At 30.6% G+C, this 14,825-nt stretch overlaps 1 protein-coding gene across 1 annotated transcript; it reads left to right on the top strand.

Annotated features, from left to right (window-relative positions):
- Window positions 1-14,095: 14,095 nt before the first annotated feature.
- K444DRAFT_503930 (uncharacterized protein) lies at window positions 14,096-14,275 on the top strand (the record flags this gene model as incomplete). The annotated part of the gene is made up of 1 exon (XM_024873375.1): window positions 14,096-14,275. A coding segment is annotated over one exon (180 nt), but the record flags the coding sequence as incomplete, so codon positions are not given.
- Window positions 14,276-14,825: the final 550 nt, after the last annotated feature.

Here is a 14,825-nt window from a genome sequence, read left to right on the forward strand (position 1 = left end):
ACTTCTATATAAGTAATTAAGTATATTTATAAATATGTCTATAAAGGAATAAATTATATAATTATTATAGTTTCAGGAATAAATAATAAGATTACCTAATATTTTTAAGCTCGGTATATAGGCCCTATAGAGGCTTTCTGGCGCCTGTTCGAGTACCTAACGTATTAGGAGTTTCCCCTAATCTAGTACTTAGTAATCTATTTCTCTGGGTAATATATAATCTACTTTATAAATAATCTCTTACCCGAGTAAATAGCAAACCGGGCCGCAAATACCCGTTTAACCTTAATAGCTTTCTTTAAGTATAATATAATATATAAGGACAGCTATTAGTACTTCTACTATAAGTTCCTATAGTACTTTATATGAGTTATCAAGACCCGGATATAGAAGCCCTATAAGCGAGAGTATAGTATTAGCTATATTTATTACTATAGCCCGGTTTCGGGTAAGTAATTCTATTTATAGCTCTTACTAATAATTATATACGGTCTGTAGTCTTTTAATAAGCTCTATTTAGTTAAGGGCGTCCGTTATCCCACATACTATACTGCCTATATTACCTGCGGTTTAGTAGAAAATAATTAGAAGTAGTTCTAGTACTTTAACGAGGCTATTTTATTAATAACCGGCTATGGTTTACGGATACTCTTTCTTATAAGTATCTGCTAGTAGCTAATTATGAATATGCGAGTAATCTGGAACTAGTATAAGAAGTATTTCTGTAATAACTTGGCCCGTAAGCTAGCCCATAACTTATTAATTAATTTCTTATTACTTTTAGTTAATCCTTACTATAATTATGGCCTCTTTTTACTTAATCTCGGCCTTACAGATCTCTAGTAAATGCTTATAAATATTACTCTATCTGAGAATACCTTTAATTAGACTATAAGCTACTATATAGCTAATTTACGGGTTAATTATACTTATGAGATATTACTAGTAACTATAATACAAGCCTAGCTAAATATAAACTAGTACTTCTACTTTTAGATAATTATAATAGTAATTACAAATAATTTATAGACTATCCACTTTTACTTATAAGGCCCTAGTAGAACTAGTAAAACGTTTCTTTATAAGACCCTCTGCTACTATTACTATAGCCAAGGTAAGGTAGTCCTATATATAATATTAATGGGTATTGCAGCTTTCCTTTTCCCGGACAAATACATGTTTTACTTCTAGTTCCGGATCCTGCTAGTTCCGGATCCTGCTCAAGCTTAATAAGTCGTCTATAAGTATAATTACTAAGACTAGCCGGCTTAGGGCTCTCTTATATTCTATAAACCTAATTATCTGAAACGAGGTACCTATATAGTATAAGTACTACTTTGAAGTAATATACTGGCTAATAGTCGATTTATGGTCGGTTATAGATAATGTTTTCTTTAGAGGAATGCCTATAATTCTCGGGGAGAACTTTGCCTAGATTTTACTAGTAGTCCCATATAGTTTATAGGCCAATATAGTACGGGCCTGCTTATAGCGGATATAGATCTAGCTATAGCTCTATTAGTTATTATTACGGATTAATATACGGGTCTATAATAATCCGTCCGAATAGGATTTTATAGACTGGATTAGTAATCTGCTATATAACCCGTCTTTAAATAGGTAGATTATACTCCTGCCTTTTATTCCGTATACCTAGTTAGTTACAGACCTAATTAATTACATTTACCTGTAAGAGCAACTTTTATAGGCCCTATATAATTACTAGGCCTTTAGTAGATAAGTAATCCTATTAACCCTAAATAATATAGTTTGCAAGCTTAACTAAATAATTCTAGATATGTTTCCTGGCTAGAAATAGACGTATTTTATAGTAGATTTGGCTAATATAAATAAGGCAGATCCTGAAATTACAGAATTACCTCTAGAGGTTTTATAAAGTATCTATTTACCGGATCTATCCCTTTCTAAGCTATAACTCAAGATTAGTATACCCGTAATACTCTTATAGAATCTCTATTTATAGAAAGGGCTTTATAACGGGTTACGGATATTAATATATAGCTTTGGGAGATTCTTGATTTGGGTATGGCTATTAGGTAGTAACTTTAATAGCCAGTTACAGATAATTTCACGGATTAAGCTCTAGTCTACGAATTAATAACTATCTTTTATACTTTCCCGTAAGTAGTTTCTATTTATTTTATTCTTTATAATAACTATTAATAAGTTATAAGACTAGTTATTTAAGGTAGTAGAAGTAGATTTATAATTACCGGTCTTTTCTTATGGCCAGTTTTATATAGCAGCCTTACGGGTAATCTTATAGGTAAGGCTTTATATTCTTTTACTCTCTAATATAAATTATATAAGTAATATAGTATATCTAGAAATATTATAAAGTCTTACTTAGCTTTTAACTTACTTATAGGTAACTTTATATACTTACGGGCTATTTTCCTTCTTATACTATCTGTAAAGGGTCTATAAAGAGTCTGTATCTAATTTATATATTTAGTTAAAAGCCTTTATTATATTCCAAACCTATTCGGGATAAATTTAGGGCAAAATTATTACTAGCTCCGGAGCTTATATAGGGCTGCTAGTAATAATTTTAGTAGAGCGGCCCTAAACTCGTCTATATAATACTGAGTTATAATCTATAAAAAATATTTCCTATTATATAGAGGCCTATACGGGAATACCAAATATGTTTTATCTCCTTACTCTTTCCCTTCTTATACTTTATGCTTTATTTTGGTTTATAATATCTTAATTAAATTAACCTAAATTAAATTAATTATATTACCCTAGATATTACTACTCTCGGTTAATCTTCTAGTTCCCCCTAAAGAATGGCTAGCAAACCGTAATATATGCTTTATATCTTGAGCGGCAGGCCCTATACTATATAGTAATTTAGGGACAAGAGAGAGAGGGAGATAAGAAGGGAGAGAGAGAGGGGGGGGGGGAGCAGGCTATAGGTAAGTTAACGGACCTGTTTACAGATAGATACGGGCAAACTAACTCTCCTAGGGCCGCAAACCCGTTACTCGAGCTATTTACAGGTCTGCAATCTCGGCCGCTTTCTTACCTGTAAGCCCTGTTATTGCCGGAATTTAAAGGCAAAGCATTATCGAGCCCTAACTAGAACTCGCGCTTAGTACCCGAATCCTCCTCCGACCCATACCCAGCTCGCAAATCATATCTAGCTCCGGTAGCAGGCTACCGGGAAGAAGAAGAGGGGATAGGCAGGGTACCGGGCGATTATGGTCGACGATTATATGCGGGAGCCGACCCAAGAGGAGGAGTAGGAGCTTTAGGACCGGTAGTAGCGGCGTAAGGATGGAAAGGCAAAGAGGAGGGTTTGGGAGGGAGAGAGGAAGGGGTTATTGCGAGAAAATTATTTAAAAAGGGGGCAGCCTGAAGGAGAGTTTGAGGCGTGGTGGGAGGAGAGGTTAAAGGAGAGGCAGAGAGCGGATGAGTTTTTAAAAGCAAGGGATAAGGCAAGGAGGAAAATGAAGAGGGATAGAGAGAAGCGGGCAGAGTGGGTAGAGAGGGAAGAGAGGGAGAGGAGGGAGAGGGAGAGGGAGGAGAGGGAGGAAAGAGAGGGGCAGGCTAAAGGAGAAGCTTGCGGACCAGTAGAGAGGCAGGCTTGCGAGCTGAGAGAGAGGCAAGCAGAATTATATATAGACGAATACGAATATTGCGATAATTATTAGCTTTAATTCCAGGGCAAGTGAGGCTTGGGAAGGCCCGCGAGTGGAAAAGGAGAGCTTTGCGGGTGAGAATAAGGCTTGGGAAGGCCTACGAGAGGGAAGGGAGGGCTCTATAGGTAGGAGTGAGGCTTGGGAAGGCCCGTGAGAGGGAAGGGAGGGCTCTGCAGGTAGGAGTGAGGCTTGGGGAGGCCTATAAGAGGGAAGGGAGAGCTTTGCAAGTAGGAGTGAGGCTTGGGAGGGCTTACAAGTGAAAAGGGAGAGCTTTGCGGGTGAGAGTGAGGCTTGGAAGGGAGCTACGGGTAAGAGTACGGGTGGTAAAGGGCTTACGGGGGCGAGTGAGGCTTGGGAGGGCCTGCGAGAAGGAGGGAGCTCTGCGGATACGAGTAATGCTTGGGATGGTTCGCGGGAGGAAAGTAAAAGCTCTGCGGGTAGGAGTGAGGCTTGGGAGGGAAGGGAGGGCCCTGTAAGTAAGGGTACAGGTAGGAGTGAGGCTTGGGAGGTGGGGGGGGCTTGCGAGAGGGAGTAAGGCTTGGGAGGGAGATATAGGTAAGAGTATAGGTAATAAGGGGCTTACAGGGGCAAGTGAGGCTTGGAAGGGCCCGCAAGAGATCCGAAAGAGCCCGTAAAAGTAATACTACTTCTCTTATAATCAAAAAAAGCTCTTAAAAAAGACTAATTTCCCATACGCTTATACGTCACATTAGTGCGAGCTTGCGAGCGCAATGTGGCCACATTTAAGAAAAAGGTTTTATAAGTAAAAGTAGGGCTTAAACGGGCTTATAAAAGGAAAGAGAGAGCTTTGCAGGTATAATTAAAGGCTCTGGCAGTTCGCAAAGAGAAGTAAAGAGCTTTACGAATAAGAGTGAGTCTTAGAATGGCCTGTAAAGGGAGGTAAATAGCTTTGTAAATAGAAGTGAGCCTTGAGAGGGCTTATAAAAGAGAAGAGAGAGCTTTATAAGTATAATTAAAGAGTATGGCAGTTTATAAAGAGAGAGAGAAAGAGCTTTATAAGTGAGTATAAGGCTTAGAAGGCCTATAGGTAATAATAGAGCTCTATTATAAGGGAGTCACGTGCCCCTCTTAATCTCGAATCGAGATCAGGGCAAAATTAAAGACTGGCCCCGAAGCTTGCGTAGGGCCGCCAGGCTTTAATTTTAGCGAAGCGGCCCAGATCTCGTAGGATAATAGTTAATTATATTTGCTTTCTCGGTAGCCTTTATAATAGGGTATATAATGGGGTATATTGTGGGGCCTGCTAGAGATAAGGGAAGGAAGGCGACGCGATCTTAGGGCGTGGCCGTGTGGAATTATCTTACTAAAGCGCGTATTGGGGCCACGTCACGGGCACGGCGGCTGGGAACTAGTGGACGCCGATATTGCTGCCTGGAATAATCCACTACATGGCCTGCTTCGCAAGGCAAAATATATAGCTCATTTACCGATCCGATTTGTGTTCTTATCTCATGATTAGTAGTTAGATAATAGCGTTAGGTATGGGAACATTAATTGATTTACTAAAAACGACAAACTTAATGAGTCATAATTAGTGGTTCAGGCAGTTAGTGCAGCTGTGATTCGCTAGCCGCAGGTGCGACCCCACCCTCCTCTGCATGCCTGATTATGTGGAGATGGTCTAAACTAGTTAGAGCCTCCCGTCTACCGTTGGATTTATTAGCATAATTGCGGCGTTATGTGAGGCTTATTGGCCCGCTCCATACCGGAGCACAAGGAAAGCTGTTTAACGAGAAGACGCGGGCACTAATAAAGCACTACAGAATAGGTGGGGAGAGATAAGGAACCTTGGATACTGGATCGTGCCACGCCTGAAAGGCTAGGGCCGCGACGTCTCAAGTCTTTTTGAGTTGCCTGCAGTAACGAGGCTCAAGGTGGAGTCTCACAAATCAGTTTATATTAGCATGGCGTATATATCGTAACTGCCTATATAATAGACCAAGTCTAACTGCTTAGCTTGATCCTGCCTCAAGATTTCTCTTTGTAACGGTGAGCCGCCATCATAGCATAATCACTATCAAATCAAATTAATTAACCGATCTACTCTCTACTAAAGCTTTTCTCTAGTTAGGCTTTTACTATAGCCAACGACTTTCAGAAAGCGATTAATAAGGGAACACAGTTACAGGAGAAAAGGGCCAGGATAGCTGCCAAAAAGGCTACTGCCGAGAAGGCGGCCGCTAAGAAGGCTACTGCCGAAGCGAAGAAATGTATATAGGCTAACTTTGACTTATTTATTATATTATAAACTTACTATATAAAGGAGCTTTTGACATACCGACTTCCTTAGGGGTCCCCTGGATACTATTATTCTGAGTGGGCACTATTATGGAGAATATATATATAGGTTTTATCTTTATATAGATATAGTATAGTTATTACCTAAATTAATCTCTTACTAACAAATTCTGCTCTGTTTTATAGTTATATATACTTCCTTATAATCTCTTATATAATTAATAATAAGAAAACTTTAAATATATATTTTATAAAAATATAGTAGATCTTGTAACTTGCAAGGATTTTCCGTTCTATAAGTTTAGTTATCCTTCCTATTAAATTATACCCCTCTTATATCTTTCTATTCTTTCGCATTAACTTCACTTATATTACTTATCTATAATTAATCTTTATAGATTTATAATAGCTAAGTTTAATACTCTATTAAATATTTTTGATCTAAAAGTCTATCTAGCTTAGCTTACTAAAATCCGAAGCTATAATCTAGAGAATAATAATTTAGTTATTAAAAAAATAGTCTCAGCTCTTTATTATAGAGAACCTTACTTTATTATTAAGAGATTCTCTAGAAGCTATAACTTTTACTTCCAAATTTACTTTAAAAGTAGGAAAGAGGATATAGTATTATAATTTCTAATCTATAGGGCTATAATAAATCTATAGAAGATAGTAGAGGATCAGGCTAATATAATAAGGTTTATTATAGAGGAGATCAGAATCCGAATTCCGAAATATTATATATATAGTATAGCTTTAGACAAATTTAATAATTTAGGGCCTTTTATATTAATAGACTTCGTTTCCGGTTAGTGTCTTAATAAATTGCTTTATTTATAAGGCAAGTTCAAGTCTATAATTACTAAGTTATAGCTTAAAAAGATATATAACCAGATTATAACTATATATATATAGCTCTAGAGCCTTGAATTTAATTAGATTAAAAGGCTTTTATAGGATAAGAAGTTAATATAGTAGTATATAAGACCGGATCCGTTAATAATTAAGCAGAATAAGCTTAAATATTATAAGACTAAGGTACTAGGTAAGTATATTTTTCTGCTACCTATAAAATATTACTAATAATCTTTCAGAAATATAAATACTACTAGATATCTCGGTATATATAATAAAGCTTATTTACTAAAGTATTCTGGCCCTTCGGGATAAGTCTTTTGCTATTACTAATAAGTAAACTTGCTATAAAGTATATTTATTTCTCATATCCTTATATATTATAACTCTCTAGATAGTAAAGGCCGAATTCTTATATAGACTATATAAGCTATATAATTCTAATATATATCTCGGAAATATCATTACTAATATTAACTATAATATAAAGGCATTTATTAACTAGAACTTTTATTATATTATACCTGCTTAATTCTTATATAGCCCTTCTCTTAGTCTTATATCTTTAGATATACTCGAATATAATAATAATAAGTTAGAGGCTTTTAAAGCAGGATTTAATAAGTTTATTATAGTTTTAAGAGAGAAAGACATAGTACTATTAGAATTAATAGAAGAGTATATAGATAATAGTATTTTCTGGTATAATTAGGCTATTTAAGAACTAATCTTTTAGTAGTCTATACTAAAGAGGTTATGGACGTTTAAGGCAATACCTGAAATACAAGATCTACTAGATATGGCGGAATTTATATAGGTTAAATTAGAGTAGTATTAAGAGAAATGGAATCTCTAATTTAATAGGAAGAGAGGAAGCAGATGCTTTTAGTGAGGGAGTTCAAAGGTTATCTACTAGTCAGTAATACCTTTTACTACCTGGTCTAGCTTCTATCTATATCGTCTGCTTCTTGTCGATTTCGCCGCTCTTCCTGAAGTAACTACTCTAGATGCGCAAAATCTGAGTCCTTTCGTAATGACATTTCGTGGATGTGAGTTCGTTATCGAATTAAAAGTATGGATTGGGAGCCCATTATTAATTGGGCTAGGCCACTACTTATTATTGTCTAGGCAACGGTCCAGGCGCAGGACGCCCTTTTTTGGGCCGTATAGGCACTAGTACTATTTTAGGTATATGTCTCTATTCTATTCCCGATTCTTTACTCCCGTCTAGCTCGAAAACTTCGTGACTATCGCAGTAGGCGCATAGTATATTATGCAAATTCTGGACACCCTTAATTTATTTAATAGTACTCAGAGGATTTAATTTGGTACAAGATATACAAGAATCCCAAAGAGTTAAATTTCTGGAACTTTTGTAATCGAAGGTTAGTACTTTCCTTAGCCTAAAGGCATTCGTTACAGCCTAACTATACTGGGATCTTTTGGTCACTATCGGATTACTAAACAAATCACATGGCACTTGCCCCACTACTTTCGTCTCGCATGCAATAATTTCTTCTTGCAAACAAATAGCCTTATTAATCTCTCAAATCACAAGTAATAATTCAGATACTATCCAAAGTCGTTTCTGAGTAATAATAATGACTCAATTTGCTTTGCTTGACTAGCCCTGCCTAGCTCTACTAATAGACGTTATCTCACCCTATACTAAAAGGATGTTACGCTCTACCGCTTCACTAGTAAATTTAGCGTCACGTGATCGCGATGACGCATACGGCTAGGGCTAGTATTTAGAACACCAAGCTCCCGCACTTACGAGCTTCCCTCCTTAGTTTAGAATCCTTGGATAAAGAGCCACTCTACTTTGCTTTCCAAGCCCAGAGCCCGGTTTCGTGACAAAGGATAGCCGTTTTGCCCTATTTTCTGCCGTATATTAGTATTCCACCCGAAATATTTTATTAGATTTATTTCTTTCTCCTATATATATCTTAATTATTCGCACATTAATATCTTATTATACACTTAGTAACTAGTATTCTCTCGCAGACCTATACTACCCCTTAGCAAGTCCCAAAAGGCCCAGCCCACATACTATAACGTGCTTTATAGTATTAATTACATTCTCGGTAGAGAACGCGAGAAAGTCTATTTTAGAAGACGGGTTCTTTTACGTAAAAGACCCCGTAATAGGGAAATATATCTTGGAAATAGTAGAGAAGGGTTCTCTGCTCTTATTAGAAGAGGGCCTGAAATTTTGCAAGCTCAATATCCTTAATAACGAGATTAGTAATCGAGAATATAGTAATATATTTACTATCTAACTTTTTATAGTACATCTAATTCATTCTCGAGTTAACTTTCAAATAGTACGGTCTTAAACTTTATTAGAAATTCGAGAGTAACTTAGGATATATATTTTCCTTTAGAAAAGGTAGTATATAAGCTAGTCTATAAGTTCTTATTATTTACCTATAGAGTAGTAAATTACGAGTAGTATACTATAGCAAGTTATACTTATACTTATTAAATAGTATCTAAGTAATAAATAAGTTATTTAAAATCCCCTTAGTAAATCTGGAATAAGTTAATAATATAAGTACGGAACTTATATTTGAAAATAGTAGTTTATAAGTATTATATTCTATATTTCAGTTATACTCTAATATAACCTCTAGGGCTATCCTAGATACCCGACTTATCTTTAAAATCAAATAAGGGTCTCTAATTATATCTATATTTGTAATAGAGAATAAACTCAAGAAATAGGCCAAAATTATTCTCCTAAAATTAGAGGATTTAGTATAAAAGGTTACTGAAATAGAAAGGAAAAGAATTAGAGTAAATATTATATTTATAGCTAGAAATACTAGGTAAATAATGAAATTTCATTTATATTCATATCTAACCTCTATAATCTTTTAGTAATACTTATTATTAGGTAATAAATTTGGTATAAAACTATAGTACTATATTATTTAAAGCAAGTATTAGACTATTAAAGATTAGAGTATAAAAGATTTCGTCTAAAGTACTAGTTAATTCTCCTATTATCTTATAGAATAGTAATACTAAAAAATTCGAATTAAAGTTACCGTTTATTAATATACTTATAGAATAATAGAATAATAGTACTAAAAAGTATAAATTAAAATCGCTATCTATAATAATATTCTTATTAATATTATAGGATAGCTATAAGAAAATATAAATTTTACTAGAAGATTTAATAACTTTTTATAATAGATATAAGAATATAATAATAAAATATATAAGGAGGATTTATATTAAGAATATCTTTATTTATAGCTTTATTCACGTTATTAAATATTATTTTGGCTTTCTTTAGAGCTCTTAATACTTCTAAGCTATTATTTACTACTTGTACTCGTTTTTTAATCTAATCCTAAAGGCTTTTAGATAAAGATTTATTATTTATAAGTATTTAATCTAGCTTCTTAGAGGCATATCTATATAGCTCTTTATATTTCCCCTTCATATAAATATCCTTTAGCTTATTATTTAGATCTCTGGCTTTATATTTATATATAATATATAAACGAGTATATATAAAAATTCTTTTATAAAAAGTATATATTTCGCGGTATTAAATATTTATACTTATTAGTAACCCACTAGTTAACTAAATGAAATACTTATATATTATAAAGTATTATAGAAGATTTTTTTATATCTTAAAAGCTTTAATTTTCTTATATTCTTTATAAGAATATTAAAATACTACGGATTTATTCGAATTCCTTATTTTAATCCGGTAGTTCTTACTATTTTCTTTATTAGAACTATTATTATTATTATTATTATTATTATTATTATTATTATTATTATTATTATTATTATTATTATTATTATTATTATTATTATTATTATTATTATTATTATTATTATTATTATTATTATTATTATTATTATTATTATTATTATTATTATTATTATTATTATTATTATTATTATTATTATTATTATTATTATTATTATTATTATTATTATTATTATAGTATTTATTATTAAGTATAATTAAGTATATTTAATATTTCTCTAATTTTACTAGTAATTACTATTCTTGAAACTTGAAATATATATTAATATAATAACTAGAGACTATAGTATACTAACCCGATATCCCTTAATATAAATATATAACTACTAGTTTATTAGAAGGCAAATGAAATAAGTCTAATATTATTATTAGTTATTAAACTTATATAATATATTCTCTTTAATTCTAGAAATTAGCCTATATTAGTAAAGCAAACTAGAAATAAAATAAAGAGTTAGATAGTATTTAACTATATAGCTAATTGATATATATATAAGCCGTTTTATTTAATTATATATAATTAGCTATAGCCTTATATAGCGGAATATATAGAAATATAATTACCCGATATTCTTTTAAGAGCTTTTTACTTTACTATTAAACTAATAAGTATTTCTTGCTTAGTAACTTAAAGGAACTTTACTAACTTTACCTGCTATTAATTCATTTCTATTAACTATTTTCTTTTTTAAAAATAAAATATACTAATATATTTAACTTATAGTAGAGATAGTATTATAAGGGGTTTTATTTACTCTAATTACTAGAGAAAAGGTTAGCAACCCGCAGCTATAGCCAGTCTTCCTTATAATAGCCCTCTAGTATATAAAATATAAGCTAAATATAATTTAATAAGCCAGGTAAAAGTATTTCAAGTTTCTATATTCTTAATTCTAATAATATAATAGAATTATTATAGAAAAAGGTATTATTTCAACTTTATTAATATATTATAATATCTATTATAATTAATATCTTATTTTAATAAATATTAATAAGAGTAGAAAGAATTAGAGAAGTATATAGTTTATTAGTTAGTAAATAATTAATATCTCGAAATTAATTTATTTATTTAAGTATATCTTTTAGTATAATTCACGTTATTTCTTATATGATTTTATAAATAATTATTTTAATAAGTATATATAGGAAGACGACTTATTAATAGGATATTAATAAAGGGGGTTACGGAAGCCTAAAGGCTAGTATAAATATATAAAATGAGTTATATAAAACAGAGTTATATATGTCCCGTATATAAGCTTAGTAAGGTTAGAGAAATATATTTTAGAATAAAGATCTATTTATATAATATCTAATATTTTAGTTAATCTATTTAGTTCTTAAATCTATTAAAATAATTCCTTATATAAGATTATATATAATATACTTCTATTAACTTTACTAATAATTATATTTAAGTATTTATTTATACTAGTATATAATAAGAAATTAATAGTATAATTAATATCCTTAATTATATTATCTCTATATCTAGACTAATTTATAGGCTTATAATTATATAGTAATATATCTAGTATATTAGCTAGATGCGTTTATATTATTAGCTTTAATTTCTGCTATCTAATACTAGCTATATATTTATATAGGTTTAGGTTATAATTTCGTGTTTTTAGTAAATAGAAATTACGGTTTCATAATTCAATTCTCTCGCTTCTATTATATAACTATAACAGATAACTTAGGATTAAAATTCTAGTTAGACTAGTTAGAGAATAACTAGTTAATCTCGTATATACTCAAGAAATAGTATTAGCTAGCCCTGAATCTATACTAGATTAGATTATAATTCCGTAATTCCTCTAGTTATATTCTAGTTAGTACTATATATTTAGGTTATAGCTTATACTTCTTATAAATATAAACTTAGCCTCTTTCTAATAGTAAATATATATTAATATATTACTTCCCTTATATTACTATAGGGTATCTTCTAATACTATCCTATAGATATATGCTTCTTTCCTGCCTTAACTATATAAAGATACTATATAAAAAGAAGTTAATTAGTAGGATTTAGGGTTCTACTTATAAGCTATAAAAGATATTAATAAAACTTTATTAATACTTTATTTTAATATATTATTTTCTCTTATATTATTCATATAATAGAGCTAATAAAGCTATTATAATTATCTAAAGGCGTGTATTATACCTTAATTATAGGCTATAAGCTACCTCAGAAATAAAGATCTATATATAAGCTTTAATACTTTATAATATTGCCTTAACTAATTAGAAGTACTAATAATAGAAATAATACTATATAGAGATATTCTATTTTTGGGAACTATAGAATTAATATACTATAAACTCTTCTAATAATATTTTACTTTTCTTATATTACTATATAAAGAATTAGTAAAGCTATCTTAATTATTAAGGCACTAATATACTATACTACATTTATAGGCTATAAGTATATTTGAGGGTAATTAGCTTCCTTTATTAGAAGTCTGGATATTAGTATAAATAAATATATAATAGTAGAACTCCTAAGTTTTCGTATTATTACTTTTTATATTCTTAGTATCTAGTTCTTTAATAACTTTTCCAAATCTTCTTACCTAATATATATCTTATCTATTATATATATAAAGTAATCTATTATTTATCTAAAAATATCCTATTATTATCTTATAGAATAAGAAAATAGTAAAATATATTAAGAATATTTCCTTACTAATTCAATTATTCTCGGATACTCAAGCCTCAATCCTAAACTTCTTATTCCCAGGCTTTACCTATATATCTGCTATTATCTAAAGATATCTTACTATTAACTTAAATATCTATATTCCTTTACTATATTTCTTTAGATTAATTATATTTAGTTACAGATATATTTATAAGTATTTATAGGAACTACTTGAGACTTATTATAGTAAGAACTCTCTCTATTTAAATAAGAGAACTCACTTTCTAATAATAAGTAGCTTTAATTATTTATTTTTAATATTATAAAAATATATATAATATACTTCTATTATAAATATCTTTTTAAAGCTTTAACTAGAATACTTACTTCTCTCTTATTACTACTAACTTGGCCTCTTTATTAAACCGCTCGAGAAATAATCCTTTAAATAATAGAGATATAAATAAAAAAACTCTATATTATATATTTTAGAATAAATGCTTTTTTATATAGTATAAGGGCTATTGGCTTATATTCTGGTATTAATATTAAACTAGAGATTTTAGTAGCTAAAAAGAGGTCTCTATTTCCTATTTAGATAGATCTCTATAAATTCTTAAGGAACTACTCTCTAAATACCACACCGAGTATATAAAGCTTATTTAGAGTAAAACCTGGCTTTATAAGCCATAATAAGATAGTATTTAAAGAAAGTCTATAGTATTAAAAATAAGACATATCTTAATAGTTATTTTTAATAAGAGTAGGAAAAAAAAGCTACTAGAAAATATTAGGGAGTTTCTTAACCTAGTATTCTAATAATAGTATTCCGATTATAATAGTCCCTACTAATAGGGTTACTTGCTATATAGATTCCCTGAAACTAGAAAGTCGAGTTTGAACTCGGCTATTACTAGTTATTTTGGTTTGAATATCTATATTCTTAAGCTTTCTACTATTAGTAAAGCTAGCCTAAAAAGCCTATTTAATAAGCTTCCAAGTTACTATATTATTCTTTTAGAAGACATTAATGCCATTAGTTTAAATCGAGATACTAAAACCGAAAACTCTTACCAGATTATAACTAGCTCTCTCTCTAAAATAAGTAAATCTACTAATAAAAAAGTATCTTTATTTACTCTCTTAAATATTATTAATAGTATAGGGTTATAAAAAGGCCGGATCCTAATTATAACTACTAATTATATTATATGCCTTAATAAAGCACTTATATAACCTAGCTATATAAACAAGAAAGTCGAGCTTAGACTCGCTAATAAAAAATAATGGCTAATATCTTCTATCTTGTCTTTAAGCTAGTAGAAGGCAATATTACTTTTATAGAAGGCACTACTTTTCCAGAAAATGCTTAATTAGAAGAGAATAGAAAAGTTTATAAAACTATAGTAAGTTAGAGGAAAGAGGCTAAGAGAGTTAAGTAGTTAGCAAAAGGGTTTGCTATTAAGGTACCGGAGTTAAAATTCAGTCTAACTAAAATTTTCTTGTTTTTTCTAGAATATAGGAAATTACTAGAGGAAGCCATTAATAATATAGAGCAACTTATCTCGAAGCCTATTAGAGTAAA

The sequence above is a fragment of the Hyaloscypha bicolor genome (assembly GCF_002865645.1).
Source record: "Hyaloscypha bicolor E unplaced genomic scaffold K444scaffold_53, whole genome shotgun sequence".
NCBI classification, from domain to species: domain Eukaryota; kingdom Fungi; phylum Ascomycota; class Leotiomycetes; order Helotiales; family Hyaloscyphaceae; genus Hyaloscypha; species Hyaloscypha bicolor.